Source organism: Lissotriton vulgaris, chromosome 6, assembly GCF_964263255.1.
Source record: "Lissotriton vulgaris chromosome 6, aLisVul1.2, whole genome shotgun sequence".
Taxonomy (NCBI): Eukaryota; Metazoa; Chordata; class Amphibia; order Caudata; family Salamandridae; genus Lissotriton; species Lissotriton vulgaris.
Genome location: NC_141694.1, coordinates 537,431,281 through 537,444,799, shown reverse-complemented (window position 1 = coordinate 537,444,799; position 13,519 = coordinate 537,431,281). Strand labels below are relative to the sequence as shown.

The window sequence follows — 13,519 nt, the reverse complement described above, 5'->3', positions numbered from 1 at the left end:
ATGGACATTCCATCTGATGGCCGTTGCCTCTTTGGCTACAAAGCGGACAGTGCTCTGGAGTGTTTCAAGGACTCCAGGGCTACGGCCAAGTCCTTGGGCTGAGGCCAACGCCAGCAAACTTCGGCTTTTCGCCCCTTTCGTGGCCAAGGAAGGGGCGCCCCCACATGTCCAGCCAGCCACAGGCCGCAGAACCAGTCTCGTCGCGGACGTGGTAACCGCCGTGGCGGTGCTTGGGGGCAGAGTCAGTCCACATCCGCTCCCGCAGCATCTGCCTCTAAACCTTCCTAGTCCGGCATTTCAGGCCATTTGACGCCAGTAAGGGGCAGGGTTCGCCATCACCTCTTCCATTGGCGCACCATCACGTCGGACACGTGGGTGCTGCAAATCGTCCGAAGTGGCTACTCCCTCCCCTTCAAGGCGACCCCTCCAGCCATGCCACCGGAGTACCACTGCATTTCGGGGGATTACTTGTAACTACTACAGGAGTAAGTTATGGCCCTCTTGGCCAAGTAAGCCATAGAGCGCGTTCCTGGGCCAGAAGTAGGACGTGGTTGCTATTCCCACTACTTTCTGGTACCCAAGAAGGGCAAAGTAGGCCTACGCCCTATCTTGGATCTACGGAGTGTTAACGGCTTCCTCCGGAAGCTGCCCTGGACCCAGGAGACTGGATGGTAGCATTGGACTTGCAGGACGTGTATTTCCACATTCCCGTCCTGCTGGCCCACCGGCGCTACCTGCGGTTTACAGTAGGCCACAAGCACTTTCAGTTTACTGTGCTCCCCTTCGGCCTTACCAGCGCCCCTCGGGTGTTCACGAAAGTGATGGCGGTGGTCGCAGCACATCTGCGCAGCTTAGGGGTGTCAGTATTCCCCTATCTCGACGACTGGTTGTTGAAGGCGGGCTTGCACCAGACAGTCGTCAGCCACCTCCAGACTACGGCCAACCTCCTGCACCTGCTGGGGTTCTCCATCAATGTGCCTAAATCACACCTGTGCCCCTCTCAATAGCTCCTCTTTATCGGGGTGGTTCTAGACTCGGTTCAGTTTCGGGTTTATCAGTGCAGGCACTGATTCCGATCTTTCAGCCTTTATCACGATTCTCGGTCAGGTTGACGCTGGGGCTCCTGCATCCTTCTGGTGCATCACGCCAGGTGGCGGATGCGGGCTCTGCAGTGGGACCTGAAGTTTCAGTGGGCCCGGCATCAGGGCAACTTGTCCGACCATGTCTTGATCTCGGAGGGCACTGCAAGACAGTTGCAGTGGTGGCTCACGGACCGCGATTGGGTCAGCAGCAGATCCCTCTCCCTACACCAACCGGAGCACGTAGTTGTGTCGGCCGCGTCCCTCCTGGGCTGGGGAGGCCACATGGGAGAGGCGGAGATCAGAGGCCTCTGGTCTCCGGCGGAGTCCCAGCTCCACATCAACCTTCTGGAGCTGTGGGCGATCCGGCTTGCACTGAAAGCGTTCCTCCCCTCTGTCCGTGGGAGTGTAGTGCAGGTGTTCACGGACAACATCACCGCCATGTGTTACTCCAACAAACAGGGCTGGGTGGGGTCGTGGACCCTATGCCAGGAGGCTCTGCGCCTCTGGCAATGGCTGGAACATCAGGGCGTGACCCTGGTGGTTCAACACCTGGCAGGTTCCTTGAATGCCAGGGCGGACAAACTCAGCCTTCGGTGCATGATGGATCACGAATGACGTCTGAACTCTGACGTGGCGCAAGGTCTCTTTCAGCAGTGGGGAGAGCCTTGGTTAGATCTATTCGCCACAGAAGAGAACGCGCAATGTCGTTAGTTCTGCTTGTTGGAATTTCCAAGGCGGCACTCGCTCGGAGACGCTTTTCGTTGCGAGTGGAGCTGCGGCCTGTTGTACCCCTTTCCGCCTATACAACTTCTGCCCAGAGTGCTGAAGAAGATCAGGCGTGACCAGGCCCAAATCATCCTTGTGGCTCCGGACTGGGCTCAAAGATACTGGTATCCCGAGCTGCTCAGCATTTCAGTCGACCCCCCCGATTCGTCTGCCTCTTCAGAAGGACCTTCTGTCGCAGCAGCAGGGGACGTTCCTCCACCCAAACCAGTCCAGCCTCCACCTCCATGCTTGGAGATTGAGCGGCGACGGTTGAGGCCATTTGACTTGCCTCCTGAAGTCTGCGTTGTGATTCTGGCAGCCAGGGTCCCTCCACAAAATCGTTATACTCCTGCAGGTGGAACAAATTTGTGGCATGGTGCACAGCAAATGCTGTGGATCCACTCTGCCTCCCTTTCTGAGGTTCTCCTCTTTCTTCTTTCTCTTGCCCAGCAGGGCTCTTCTCTGGGCACTCTTAAGGGCTTCCTCTCTGCCATTTCCGCCTTCTTAAGGCTCCCTGATCAGCCCTCTCTTTTCAAGTCCCCAGTTGTAAATAGGTTCTTGAAGGGCATCACTCATATGTTTCCCCCTGTTCCTTTCGTGATGCCTCAGTGGGACTTGAATCTTGTTCGGACGTATCTGATGTGCGCTCCCTTTGAGACACTTAATAACTGTCCTCTTCGTCTCCTTCAACTGCATTCCTTGTTGCCATCACCTCTGCCAGGAGAGTGAGTGAGCTCCAGGCTCTTTCTTCACAACCTCCTTTCGTTTCTGTCCATCCGGACATAGTTGTGTTGAGGACGCGACCATCTTTCCTGCCCAAGGTGGTCACAGCCTTTCATATCGGGAAGTCCTTCACCATGCCCACCTTCTTTCCGCCTCCACATCCCTCGAAAGAGGAAGAGAGGCTCCACCATCTACACCCAAAACGTGCGCTCTCATACTATCTGGATCGCACACTCCAGTTCCGGGTGGATGACCAACTCTTTGTTGGTTACATGGGCTCTAAGAAGGGACGAGCGGTGCACAAACGGACCATTTCTCGATGGGTTGTTTTGTGCATCAAGGCTTGTTATTCACTGGCTAAAAAGCAGACCCTCCAGTATTTCGCGATTTCGCGATTTGCAACAAAATCGCGAAATCGGCAGTTTTGTAAAAATGCCGCGATTTTTACAAAACTGCCCGCGAAATTTGGAAAATACCATCCTCCATATTCATACAATAGATTTTTGTATCCAACAAGCTGCAGATAAGAATCTCTGGGCCTCTCCGATCCTAATATCCCCTTATATACGGTGTTGGACTTTGTTTTAAGTTATAACAACTTTACAAATAACAATTTGCATGAGTGTCTTCCAGGCGCATCATTTGATTCACCCGATCCGTCACATCCGGTTTTTCTTTGTAAAAACGGTAACAGTGCAGCATTTGAAATCTGTCACAGTGCAAGCAGTGCGATGTAAGGCATGAACAGCTTGGAATGTGAACAGAATGTTACGACTTTTTGAGAAGCAATATTGCATTTCTGATCAGAGCATCGAGCACCAGGCACAGCAAGCGCTCTACAGCGTCAGAGCCCTCTTTTTACACCAGGAGACGTGACTTTAACTGCAGCTGTAGAGACTCACAGCTGATAATTAGCAGAAGCTGATGCAGTTACTTTGCACTGCACAGCTGGAGATGCAGTGACGCTGCCGCGGACCCTAACACAAGCCAGGTAAATGCCCCCGGCCTCCCGGTTTGGTAGTAACTGGGACGCAATGCAGTTGGCAATCTCTTCCATGGGGGTATTCCACAGTAAGGATTCTATCACTAATTACTGTTTCTTACAGATATATCATTACCGAAGGTAAGTAACTTGTGCGCTACGAGTGCTCTTGGGGGGCAACCCTGGGCAAGTAGTGTTGTCAACCTAGTGCGCTCGTTCAGTAGTAAATAACTTAGACAAACATTAAGGGTATAGTATTGACGAAACAAGCTTAGAGGAATAGTTCTACGGATTGCCCTTCCACTTTATTTGTGTCCTCAATCTGTACCTCCAGGCGTTTTGTTACCTTAAGCAGAGTGGATAGTCTCTTTTAGGAACTTTACTTTTGTTGAAATTCCACTATGTTGTCCTCCGTCATGGTATTCCTCTCCACCACTTTCTAGAGCAGAGCTTTCCAAACTCTGTGTTGAGACACAGTAGTGTGTCGCCTGCCATGTGTGGGTGTGTCGCGCGATATGCTGTAGTATAGTGAGCAGATCCTGGGCGGCTGTGCGCTTTCTGTTTCAGGAGGCCTGAACTGCTGCTACCGCTGTCGTGCATATTGTGTGTGTTTGTGTGCAAGAAACGTACACCTAAGTACACCATATTCGTATCTAGTTACATGACCTGCCCAGGAGTGTAAAAGGGGAAGTTGTTATATTGCTCGCTGCAAAGCGCTTCAATAACTCGTCACGAGTAGCAAGCGCTATATAAATATAATTTTCAAGAACAAATACAACTGCTTCAACTCAGGCGGCTGTGTTATTTATACAAGAACTAGTGGTAGAAAAAATACAGAACCAACAGAGCCGATCCTATTCTTGATATGCGGCGTTCGTGAAAACCACCTCTTCTGTCTGGCGTTGGGGCCCTAAAGTGCTATTTTTATTTTTGTATATATAGCGCAGAACTAGACCCGAATGAATCCAAGCTCTTTACATGAGCATCAGTTGCGTTACAGACGGGCACATTATTTGTGTTAGGCACCGGGAGATGAAGTGTTCTGCCCAGACTCGAACCCGGTTCCCCAGCTCCGAGGCGACCGCTCAGGCCATTAGGCCACACTATATTGTGAAGGCAGCAGCTTAGAAGAGGCCAAGAGAGCACCGAGTGTATTCTGTTTGGTGCACTGCCGAACCAACAATGTGTAGTTTATGCAAAGGGCCATTACACGAGTGCGGGCACTTTACATAAAGGAAAGAAGACAGACACTGTATGTATGCTCTGAATGAAAGGCACAAGGTTGTGACATGTTCATTTCCGGTGTTTAAAGCACGCGTTGCAGAGACGGGCAATGGCAAGATGTGTACTTACCCTCAAGGGGCAACATGGAAAATGCTGTCGCTGTATGTGCTTTATTTGACATATTTGGTAATTGCTTTCACGTATTTAGAGAGTTATTTTTAAGTAGCGCTGAACATGCTGCAGGGGCTTTGGAGCGCTGTAAAGCAAGCACAGTTCATACAGTTTGGGCGGAACCCAGGAGGGATAAAATTAGAGTAGAGTATGAGCAGGATGAGAGGGGAGGGGCGTTACCAGCAACTGAGTGCCACATTTAGCCAGTCCAACCAAAAGCACGATGCCTGCTGGGATTTTTGAGTCCATATTTACAAATCTAAACAGAAAATGCAATACGCGGTTTACTAAAATACCAGGAGTAACTTATTCTGTTGCACCAGACATGGGGCCACTTGGGAACTGTGAATTTTTTAATATTTCGGACACTGAGGTTAAATTCAGTTATCTTATTTTAAAGCATAATTTAATACATTATTTCCAATAGGCGCTCGGGTAACATTTTACCATAAAATAGTCGCACTATGATCCTTAATCTGAACAAAATCGGTGGGAGTTTAGAGGTCATCTGGAATCCTTTCCTTGACACCTACTCCCAGCAGGGCATGAGTGACAAAAAGTTGTTAATTTCTGCTCCATGACACGTGGTCTACGTTCATAATATGACATTACTCTTTACCAAAATGCACATTGTCTGTCCCCATCTGGGACAAGCTACGTTCTGTGCCAGAATCGCACCCACCCTTAACACCCATCTGCACCTTCCTGTAGGTCGCCCCAGTTTTAAAGCCATTGAACAGAGACCAGGCCTCGGGGTATCTGGCTGTCAGCCAAAATATTTTACAAGATAGCCTGTGAATCTTTGGAGCCACAAACTGAAACGACTTAAAACTATTTTGAATAAACCAACACTGCATCCATCACTGCTGTGTGTCAGGGATGTTGGTACTGTTACTACCTATGTGTAGCAGCGATGGCACGGACCCTGATGCACCCAGGGAAAAGGGACCCTTTGACTGCTGTTGATTAAGAGAAATACAGCAGCTATCAGGGGTCAAAGGTGTCCTCATGATATTCAATCATGTCAGCTGGGTCTTTCTTGGATCGTGCCACTCCTCCTGGCAGGTATAGTCCAGCTTCTTGTACATGCAGGTGTGCTTCCTTCGCTCTGCATGTCAAATAGCAAGACAGGTCGGTAGGTATTTTTCCGACCCTCTAACTCTGGTTGTTTGTACATTCCGAAAGTCACGTTTCAAGCAAGGTGTTATTTTTTTTTTTTTGCTTTTTAGTAAATTCTTTGTTTATATTTATGACTTTTAAAATTGGTTGAGATTCCAGCTCTGTTTACTGCTTACTCTTCCAGTGTAAATTCATTGTCATATAGCTTGGTCTGAACTGAGGTGGCGATTTTTGTTTTTGTGCCGTAAACAACTGGGGCATGTGTCAATGTGTGCATGATTATATTTTTGTTTCAGGGCCAAACCTAACCTTGCTTACACCCAGTTTTGCCAGTCACTGTCTTTGTTTGAACAGATTCACAATTGCTTTATTAACCTTCCTGCTTCCTCAAATTTGCGTGAAAATGCACCATTTGCCCACAATTTTTTTCAGAATTTTTCTCGGAGGGGGAACCCTGAGCCCCCCTTAGGTGATTCGGGCTCACTCTCTGCACTCGCTCACATTACCGTGTCGCAAGATGAAGATTGTCTAAAAGGTGTGTCACCAACATGAAAAGTTTGGAAAGCTGTGTTCTAGAGGTTGACCCTCAGCAGGCTGACTTCTGTTGCCACAGAGTCTAGTTTTCCACCATTGCCTCAAAGGAGTCCTTGATTTCAGCCATCAAGTCTGCCAAAGTAGGGTCCTGGTTCTGCTCCGCTCCCTGCTAGCCACCCAGGCCCACGCCCACCTCTTTGGGGTACAATGTATCGGTGTAGTTCACTACTTTGTTGTCTGCGCTGGCTTGGGATTTTTCTTCTTCCCCATTTTGCGCTGCAAGTCAGTTATTTATGCGTTTTCTCTTTTCAAGGGACTGCTTTCTGGACAGAGTTCACCAATCCACTCCCCGGGCTGCACCCTCCAACCATCTTGAAACCGTCTTTTGAGGGTCACCCGCAGTTCCTGTTTACATAGGTGCTAGGTGACTTTTCTTCCCGTTGGTGGAAGATCTCTCACTGCAGGAACCCAGGGCAGCAGTTCTATCACAGGAATCCGTGCAGCTGGATCGACTTGTATCCTCATGCTTTCCGACTCCGCAATAGTCATCCCCAGGTCAGTATGGCTCACTCACTTATTCAATCTCATGCCAGACACACGTTCAGACCCCAATCCTTCCAAGTCTGCACCTTTGCAAAAGGGATAAGGGTATCTGTGAGTCTCACCGGTCCTGGCACAGAATTGCAAGCCAGTGGCTCCGATGCAGAGTGGGCTTCTCAGGCCCCTCTCTCCACAGAATCCAGGCACACTGCCTGCTTTTATCCTCTTTGTATTCAGGTCTCTCAGCCAAGCAGTGCTGTGGGCCGGCGGCACCGGACGCTGGCACCAGCCCACTCACTGCTGTTTTGTACAGTCCCTGCGCTGCACTGCTCCGCAGGAGGGCCCCACTTAGCTTCAACAGCATCTTGCCGATTGTTATCCAGCGCTGCTTCCTGGATTCCCGCAGCACCGTGGTTCAATCAGATCCAAGGCGGCAGGTCACTTCTTCCTAGCAGTATGCCGACCAAAGCCAGGGGAGAACGCCCCAGGTGTCTCCTCACATTTGTCTTTCACAGCCTTCTCGCTGCACAGATCCACAGGTGGACCCCGTCCAGCCTGCCACAGGATCTCAGCATGTGCTACCTGGCCTCCCACTGTGCAATCAGTGCTTAGCTGGTATGTTTCTGCTACCTGGCGAAATGCCGCCCAGGGATCATGTCCCAGGCGTAGCTGGCACGGCCAGTGACCCCCCAGAGAGGCCTCCTGTCCCTTGCAGCATGGCATGATGCAGCTTGTGCCATCTTCGTTTTGCTTCCCACCGTGCAAAATCTCTACTAGTGTGTGAAAGCTTGGAAGGGGTACACAAGCGTCGGGAGTCATAGATGTCTCAGTGTCTTGGCGGATTTTGGTTCACTAGCGGGAGTCTCTGCTAGGAGCAGCTTCGAGGGCATCTTGCCTGGTCACCCCCTGCATTTGCTTGTGGGTGTCACTTCACACGTTCACGAAGCACTAATGCTTAGTCAACTCTGCAGAGATGAGCATTTTGACAGCTCAGTCCTTGGTTTTAAGCCAGTTTGCAGAACCACTTAGACTGAGGTATTGCTTGGGTGTCTATTCTAAGGTGAGGAATCAGAGGTTAGTCGTCTCTTTCAGAAGAACAAATTACTTACCTTCGGTAACAGCTTTTCTGGTAGAGTCATCTAACATAGATTCCTCACTAACCCTCCCATCCTCCCTGTTCTGTGAGTTGAGCTCTTAACTTAAAAGATCCTGCTTGACACTGCAGACTAGTCTTGGTTTTTACATGGCTTTGCTTTTTGGTGTGGAAACAGTCACTAAAGAAATAGCGTGCCAGAGTGCCACTTATATGGGCAAGTAAACATCACTAGTGGCGCTGAGTGGTGCTGTCTAAGATTTCTACTAGTTGGATGCCTGAAAAATATTGTAAGGTGAGGAATCTGCGTGTAGGCAGTCTTTACCAGAAAAGGTGTTACCGAAGTCAAGTAACTTGTTCCTCTAGCTCACACAGTAACTGTCTCGCTTTCACTCTTAATTCTGCTCTCACTTTCATGATGAACTATAGAGTTTTTTTAATGTTATGGTATACTTGTATCTGATATTTTTTGTGGTCACTGTGCTGCATTTGTCATGTTTTTAACTAGAAAAATGTGTTTTTCTTTTTCAGTTTTCACCATTATGTCTTGGTTCAAAAAGATACCTGTCTTCAACTGGGGCAGATGGCACGATATGTTTTTGGCAGTGGGATGCTGGAACACTTAAAATAAAGTCAGTAGACTTCTATGATTATTCAGTTTGACACAATTGCAAACAATATTGCTGTGAAAAATGTCCAGTAATTTAATTTAACATAGCATACATATTGCATTGTAACTTTAGGGCATCTGATTTATTTTCATAAACCAGTACTTTACTAAGCCATGAACTGTTGCATTCAATTCATGTAAAAAAAAGTTTTACAAATCCACTGAAAAAGTTTGCTGGATTAAAGCTCTAAAGCGACGTGCAGCAGATTAAGTAGCTTATAAGTGCTGATTGTTTGTGTAACGCAAATTTATGGTGAACCAGTACATTTAATTCGCCTTGTTATATTGTGAAACAATTGTAAGTGAAATTTGAGACATATGACCACGGCTGTGACAAATATTTTTTTCCTGCTTTGTACAGCTAGCAAAAAATGTTGTTAATGGTTTAAAGATGTTTTTTTCGAAGCTCTCAGCCACCAAGTTAACAGAGGTGTGGCTTCCGTCCTAGTTCCTAGTCACAAACATCTCTTCATTAATAACTTACCAGACTCATTGGTGTCTTGTGCTTTGACTTTTGTGATATAGACCAAGAGAAATGAGACATATGAGCTGCAGATTGTATACTTTTGCATAGATCGCAATCTGGTTTTAGGCTCAGATGTTTGCACTTTGTTTTTGTCTTGGAAGAAGTCTTTGTAGTCACGAGGTAGGTGACTCCTCCTTATGACAATAGTGCGCATGGGCATCGGCTCCATCCTTAGATAGTTTTTTCCGCCATCGGGTTCGGATGTGAATTGCTGCGCTCCGGATCTATATCTGTTTTGAATCCCCCTTCTATGCGCATTCCCTCTCCACTCGAAGATATTGTCTCAATTCCATTACCTCCTCGTCCTGTCTCCCCGTCCCATTCCTTACATGTGAGCAGCTAGTCTGCTCTACAGAAACCCCTACCTAGCTGAGCTGTTTGTACTCCCCCCTAGGATGACGTCACCCTCACGTGACTATAAAGGGGGAAGTGCAGAAACCAAACATCCTGTTCTTTTTTTTTTTCTGCAATCTACTACCGCGTTTCCTGGCTGTGCTGTTCGGGGGCTGCTGTGTTCATGGTGAGTTCCCTGCTGTTTCCTTATTTATTTTCGGCGGCGTGCTTTAGCGGCCGCCTTGGTTATCGCGCTGCCGTTTCCCCCGCGCTGTCTCCTTATGGGGCTGTTGTATTGCACGCGGCTCGCGTTAGCGGCCGTTTCTGCTCGTTTCTCTCACCATTACTCACCGGGCGTTGGTTGGCCTGCTCCAGCGGTCATTCCTGAGTGGGTCTCTGGTCCTTTTTCGCCCTGCATTAGCGGGCTGGGGGCTTCTTGTGGAGTTTGTGATATGGCTTGTGCAATTAGGGGGCGTTTTGGCTGATAGCTGGTCCTTATATGCCGGCCCATTTTTTTCTTCCTGCCACAGGTTTCCGGGTCCTCAGCCTATATATGGGGTCCTTTTTGGGTGTTTTTTTTGTCCTTGTTTTTGCCTGTTGGTGTGGTTTTTGGACTTGTGCTTCTATGATGGATGCTGAGGCTTCATCTTCTGCGGCCCCTCTGGATGCCCTGCGCCTCCTTGTCAGTGAGGCTGTGGCTGCTGCTTTCCTGGCCAGGGATGCAGCTGGGCCTCCTCCCAAACGACCTCGTGTTTTGTGGATCCTCAGGCTGAACCTGAGGATGACTTGGGTCCTGAGGAGGATGAGGGTGTGCGTGGTCGTTTTGTTCAGGGTGCTGAGCTCACTGAACTGTTTGCACATTTTCGGTCCAATTAGGGGTTCTCTCCTCCTGCCGCTGATGTTTTGGAGGATGACTTCTTCACGCAGTATGTCCAGCCTGCTCCAGACTCTTTGCCTTTGCACGGTACTATACGCAAGGTGTTGTCTCACGAATGGCAGGAGGTGGACAAATCTGCCTTTCCTCGTTTCCTGTCTCGGCGTTACCCTCTGGAGGGTTTTGCTGCGGAGTTCCCTCAGGCTGTGAAGGTGCATAATCTGATGGCTGGCCTCTCTTCTCAGGGTTTGGTCGTTTCTGAGGACGCCCTTCCTGCGGACGCTGTGGATAAGCGTGTTGAGGGAGCTGTGAAGCGTTCTTATGCTGCTTCCAATTTTTCCATCCGTGCGACTGCCTATTCTAACTATATGGTTCAGTCGCTCCTTAAGGGTTTTCAGTCCCTGTCGGTTCTGCTGCAGCACGGCGAGGATGCCACGCCTCTTTTGTCTTTGATGGAGCAACCGGTTCAGTACCTGTCGGATATTTCCTTTGACAATTTGGGGGCGGCGGCTGCTGCTTCTGGTGCTTCCATCGCTGCCCGTCGTCATATTTGGATGCGTTCCTGGAAGGCGGACTCTTCACAGAAGTCGGTCCTCCTTAAGTTGTCCTTTGCTGGTTCCAAGGTGTTCGGTCCTCAGCTGGAGGGTATGGTCAAGCAGTCGGCTGAGAACCGCAAGCTGGTGGCTCCGGTCCGCCCTCCTTCTCGGGGTCGTGGTTTTGGTTACCGCCGCACTTTTGGGCCTCCTGCTCGTGGCGCTTCTCAGCCCTTTCGTGGCAGGGGTCGTGGCCGGGGGGGCCCCTGGTAGTGCCAAGCCCCAGGCCGCTGCCGGTGTTACCACCCCCGCTTCCTCCTCTTCTCAATGACTGACCACCCATGCCGGTTGGTGGTTGCCTCCAGTCCTTCCGTGCCCAGTGGTTGTCGGTTACGGATGCCTGGGTGGTTTAGACTGTTTCGGATGGTTGCAGGATAGAGTTTTACTCTCCTCCTCCTCTGGGTTTTGTTCAGACTCCCCTGCCGCGTCTTCCTCTGCGCAAGGATGCTTTGTTGACAGGTGTAAGGCTCCTGTTGGTGAAGCGGGCTATTGTGGAGGTCCCCCCTCTGGAGAGGGGCAGGGGTTGCTATTCTATCCTATTTCTTGTCTCAAAGGACACTTCGGATCTTCGCTCTGTTCTGGATCTGAAGCGGGTCAATCTCTTCGTTGTCCACCGTCCGTTCAAGATGGTGACACTCCAGACCGTCCTGCCTCTGGTCCTGCCAGGGGGCTTCCTGGCGTCCCTGGATCTCATGGATGCATATCTGCACGTTCCTGTACATCAGGAAGACCAGCGTTTTCTCCGATTTGCTGTGGGGGCCCTTCACTATCAGTTCCGGGTGCTCCCTTTCAGCCTTTCCTCGGCACCCAGAGTGTTCACCAAGCTCTTGGCCCCTCTGGTGGGTATCCTTCATTCCAAGGGTCTTCTGGTTTTTCCATATCTGGATGACTGGTTGATTGTCTCTCCTTCTTTTTCGCATGCTCTGTCTGATGTGGACCAGGTGTGTCTTCTGCTGGGTTCCTTTGGGTTCCTTATCAACCACAGGAAGTCGTCGCTGGTGCCCTCCCAGTCCCTGAAGTTCCTGGGGGCTCTCTTCCGCATGTACTTGGACATGGTTTTTCTCTCGTGGGAGCGCCAGTTGACTTTGTTTCGTCACCTTTCCTGGCTTCTGTCCCAATCCCAGGTGTCTGCCCATCTCTGGTTGCGGAGTCAGGGAGAGATGGCTTCCACTCTGCATCTCCTTCCTTGGTCCAGGCTCCATCTGTACCCCCTGTTGCATCATGTCCTGTCGCACTGGGATCCTGCCTCCTTGGACTACGAGACTCTGATCCCTGTCACTCCGGGGATTCGGGCGGATCTCCAGTGGTGGTTGTCCCCTCTCTCTCTTTCCCGGGGGTTCGATCTCCTTCCTCCTCAGTCTGTGGTCGTGTTGTCCACGGATGCCAGTGCTTTGGGGTGGAGTGCCGTTCTGGGTACCTCCAAGGCTCCGGGTCGGTGGTCCAGTTTCGAGTCCCTCCAGTCATCGAACTGGAAGGAGTTGAGGGCGGTTTGGTTGGCTCTTCTTTGGTTCGCTCCTCTCCTTCGGGGTCGGGCGGTCTCTGTGCAGACGGACAATCAGGTGGTTCGTTCTTATGTGAATCACCAGGGGGGCATGTGTCGTGCTCTGTTTCTCCTGTCCCGGAAGATCGGCCTTTGGGCCGAGTCGAGTCTCTTGTCTCTGACGGCGGTCTATCTTCCGGGGAAGGAGAATGGGCCTGCGGATTCTTTCAGCAGGGTGTTCCCCCTCCTCGGTGTCCCTTTGTCTGTCCCCGGATCTGTTCAACCTGATTGTCCTCCGGTTCCGCCTTCCTTGGCTGGATCTGTTTGCCTCGGAGGCGTCCGACCTTCTTCCTCGGTTTTGCAGCATAGTTCCCTCTCCGTTGGCGTGGACTACCGATGCTTTCTCGATTTCCTTGGTCGAAGGGTCTGCTGTTTGCCTTCCCTCCGTTTGCCTTAATTCCGAGGGTCCTCCGGAAGATTCGTTGGGATCGGGCGGTGGTTCTCCTGGTGGTTCCGGAATGGTCTCAGCAGTCTTGGTTTCCCCTTCTGCTGGCCTTCTCGGTTTGCCCTCATTGGAGGTTTCCCCTGTCTCCCTCCCCGCTGCGGGCTCCTCTTCTCGGGGTTTCCTCCCTGCGTCGCCTTCGGCTGGGGGTTTGGCACTTGAAAGGTTAAGTTTGCTGGGTCTGGGTTGCTCGGTTGAGGTTGCCCGTTGTCTCCAGCTTTCTAGGCGTCCTTCCACCTTGAAGTCGTATGACCGTCACTGGAAGAATTTCTCCTCCTGGTGTCTTGTGAGGGGTCTCTCTTCTGCCT

The 13,519-nt window shown here is 50.5% G+C and overlaps 1 protein-coding gene across 2 annotated transcripts in view; it reads left to right on the top strand.

The window, feature by feature from the left end:
• Positions 1 to 13,519, top strand: part of PHIP (PHIP subunit of CUL4-Ring ligase complex) — a 2,330,659-nt gene that overhangs the window by 185,772 nt on the left and 2,131,368 nt on the right. For both annotated transcript variants that reach the window (XM_086926531.1, XM_086926532.1), the window contains exon 9: positions 8,765 to 8,865. In XM_086926531.1, the coding sequence (XP_086782657.1) occupies positions 8,765 to 8,865 (101 nt within the window). The remainder of the gene's footprint in view (positions 1 to 8,764; positions 8,866 to 13,519) is intronic.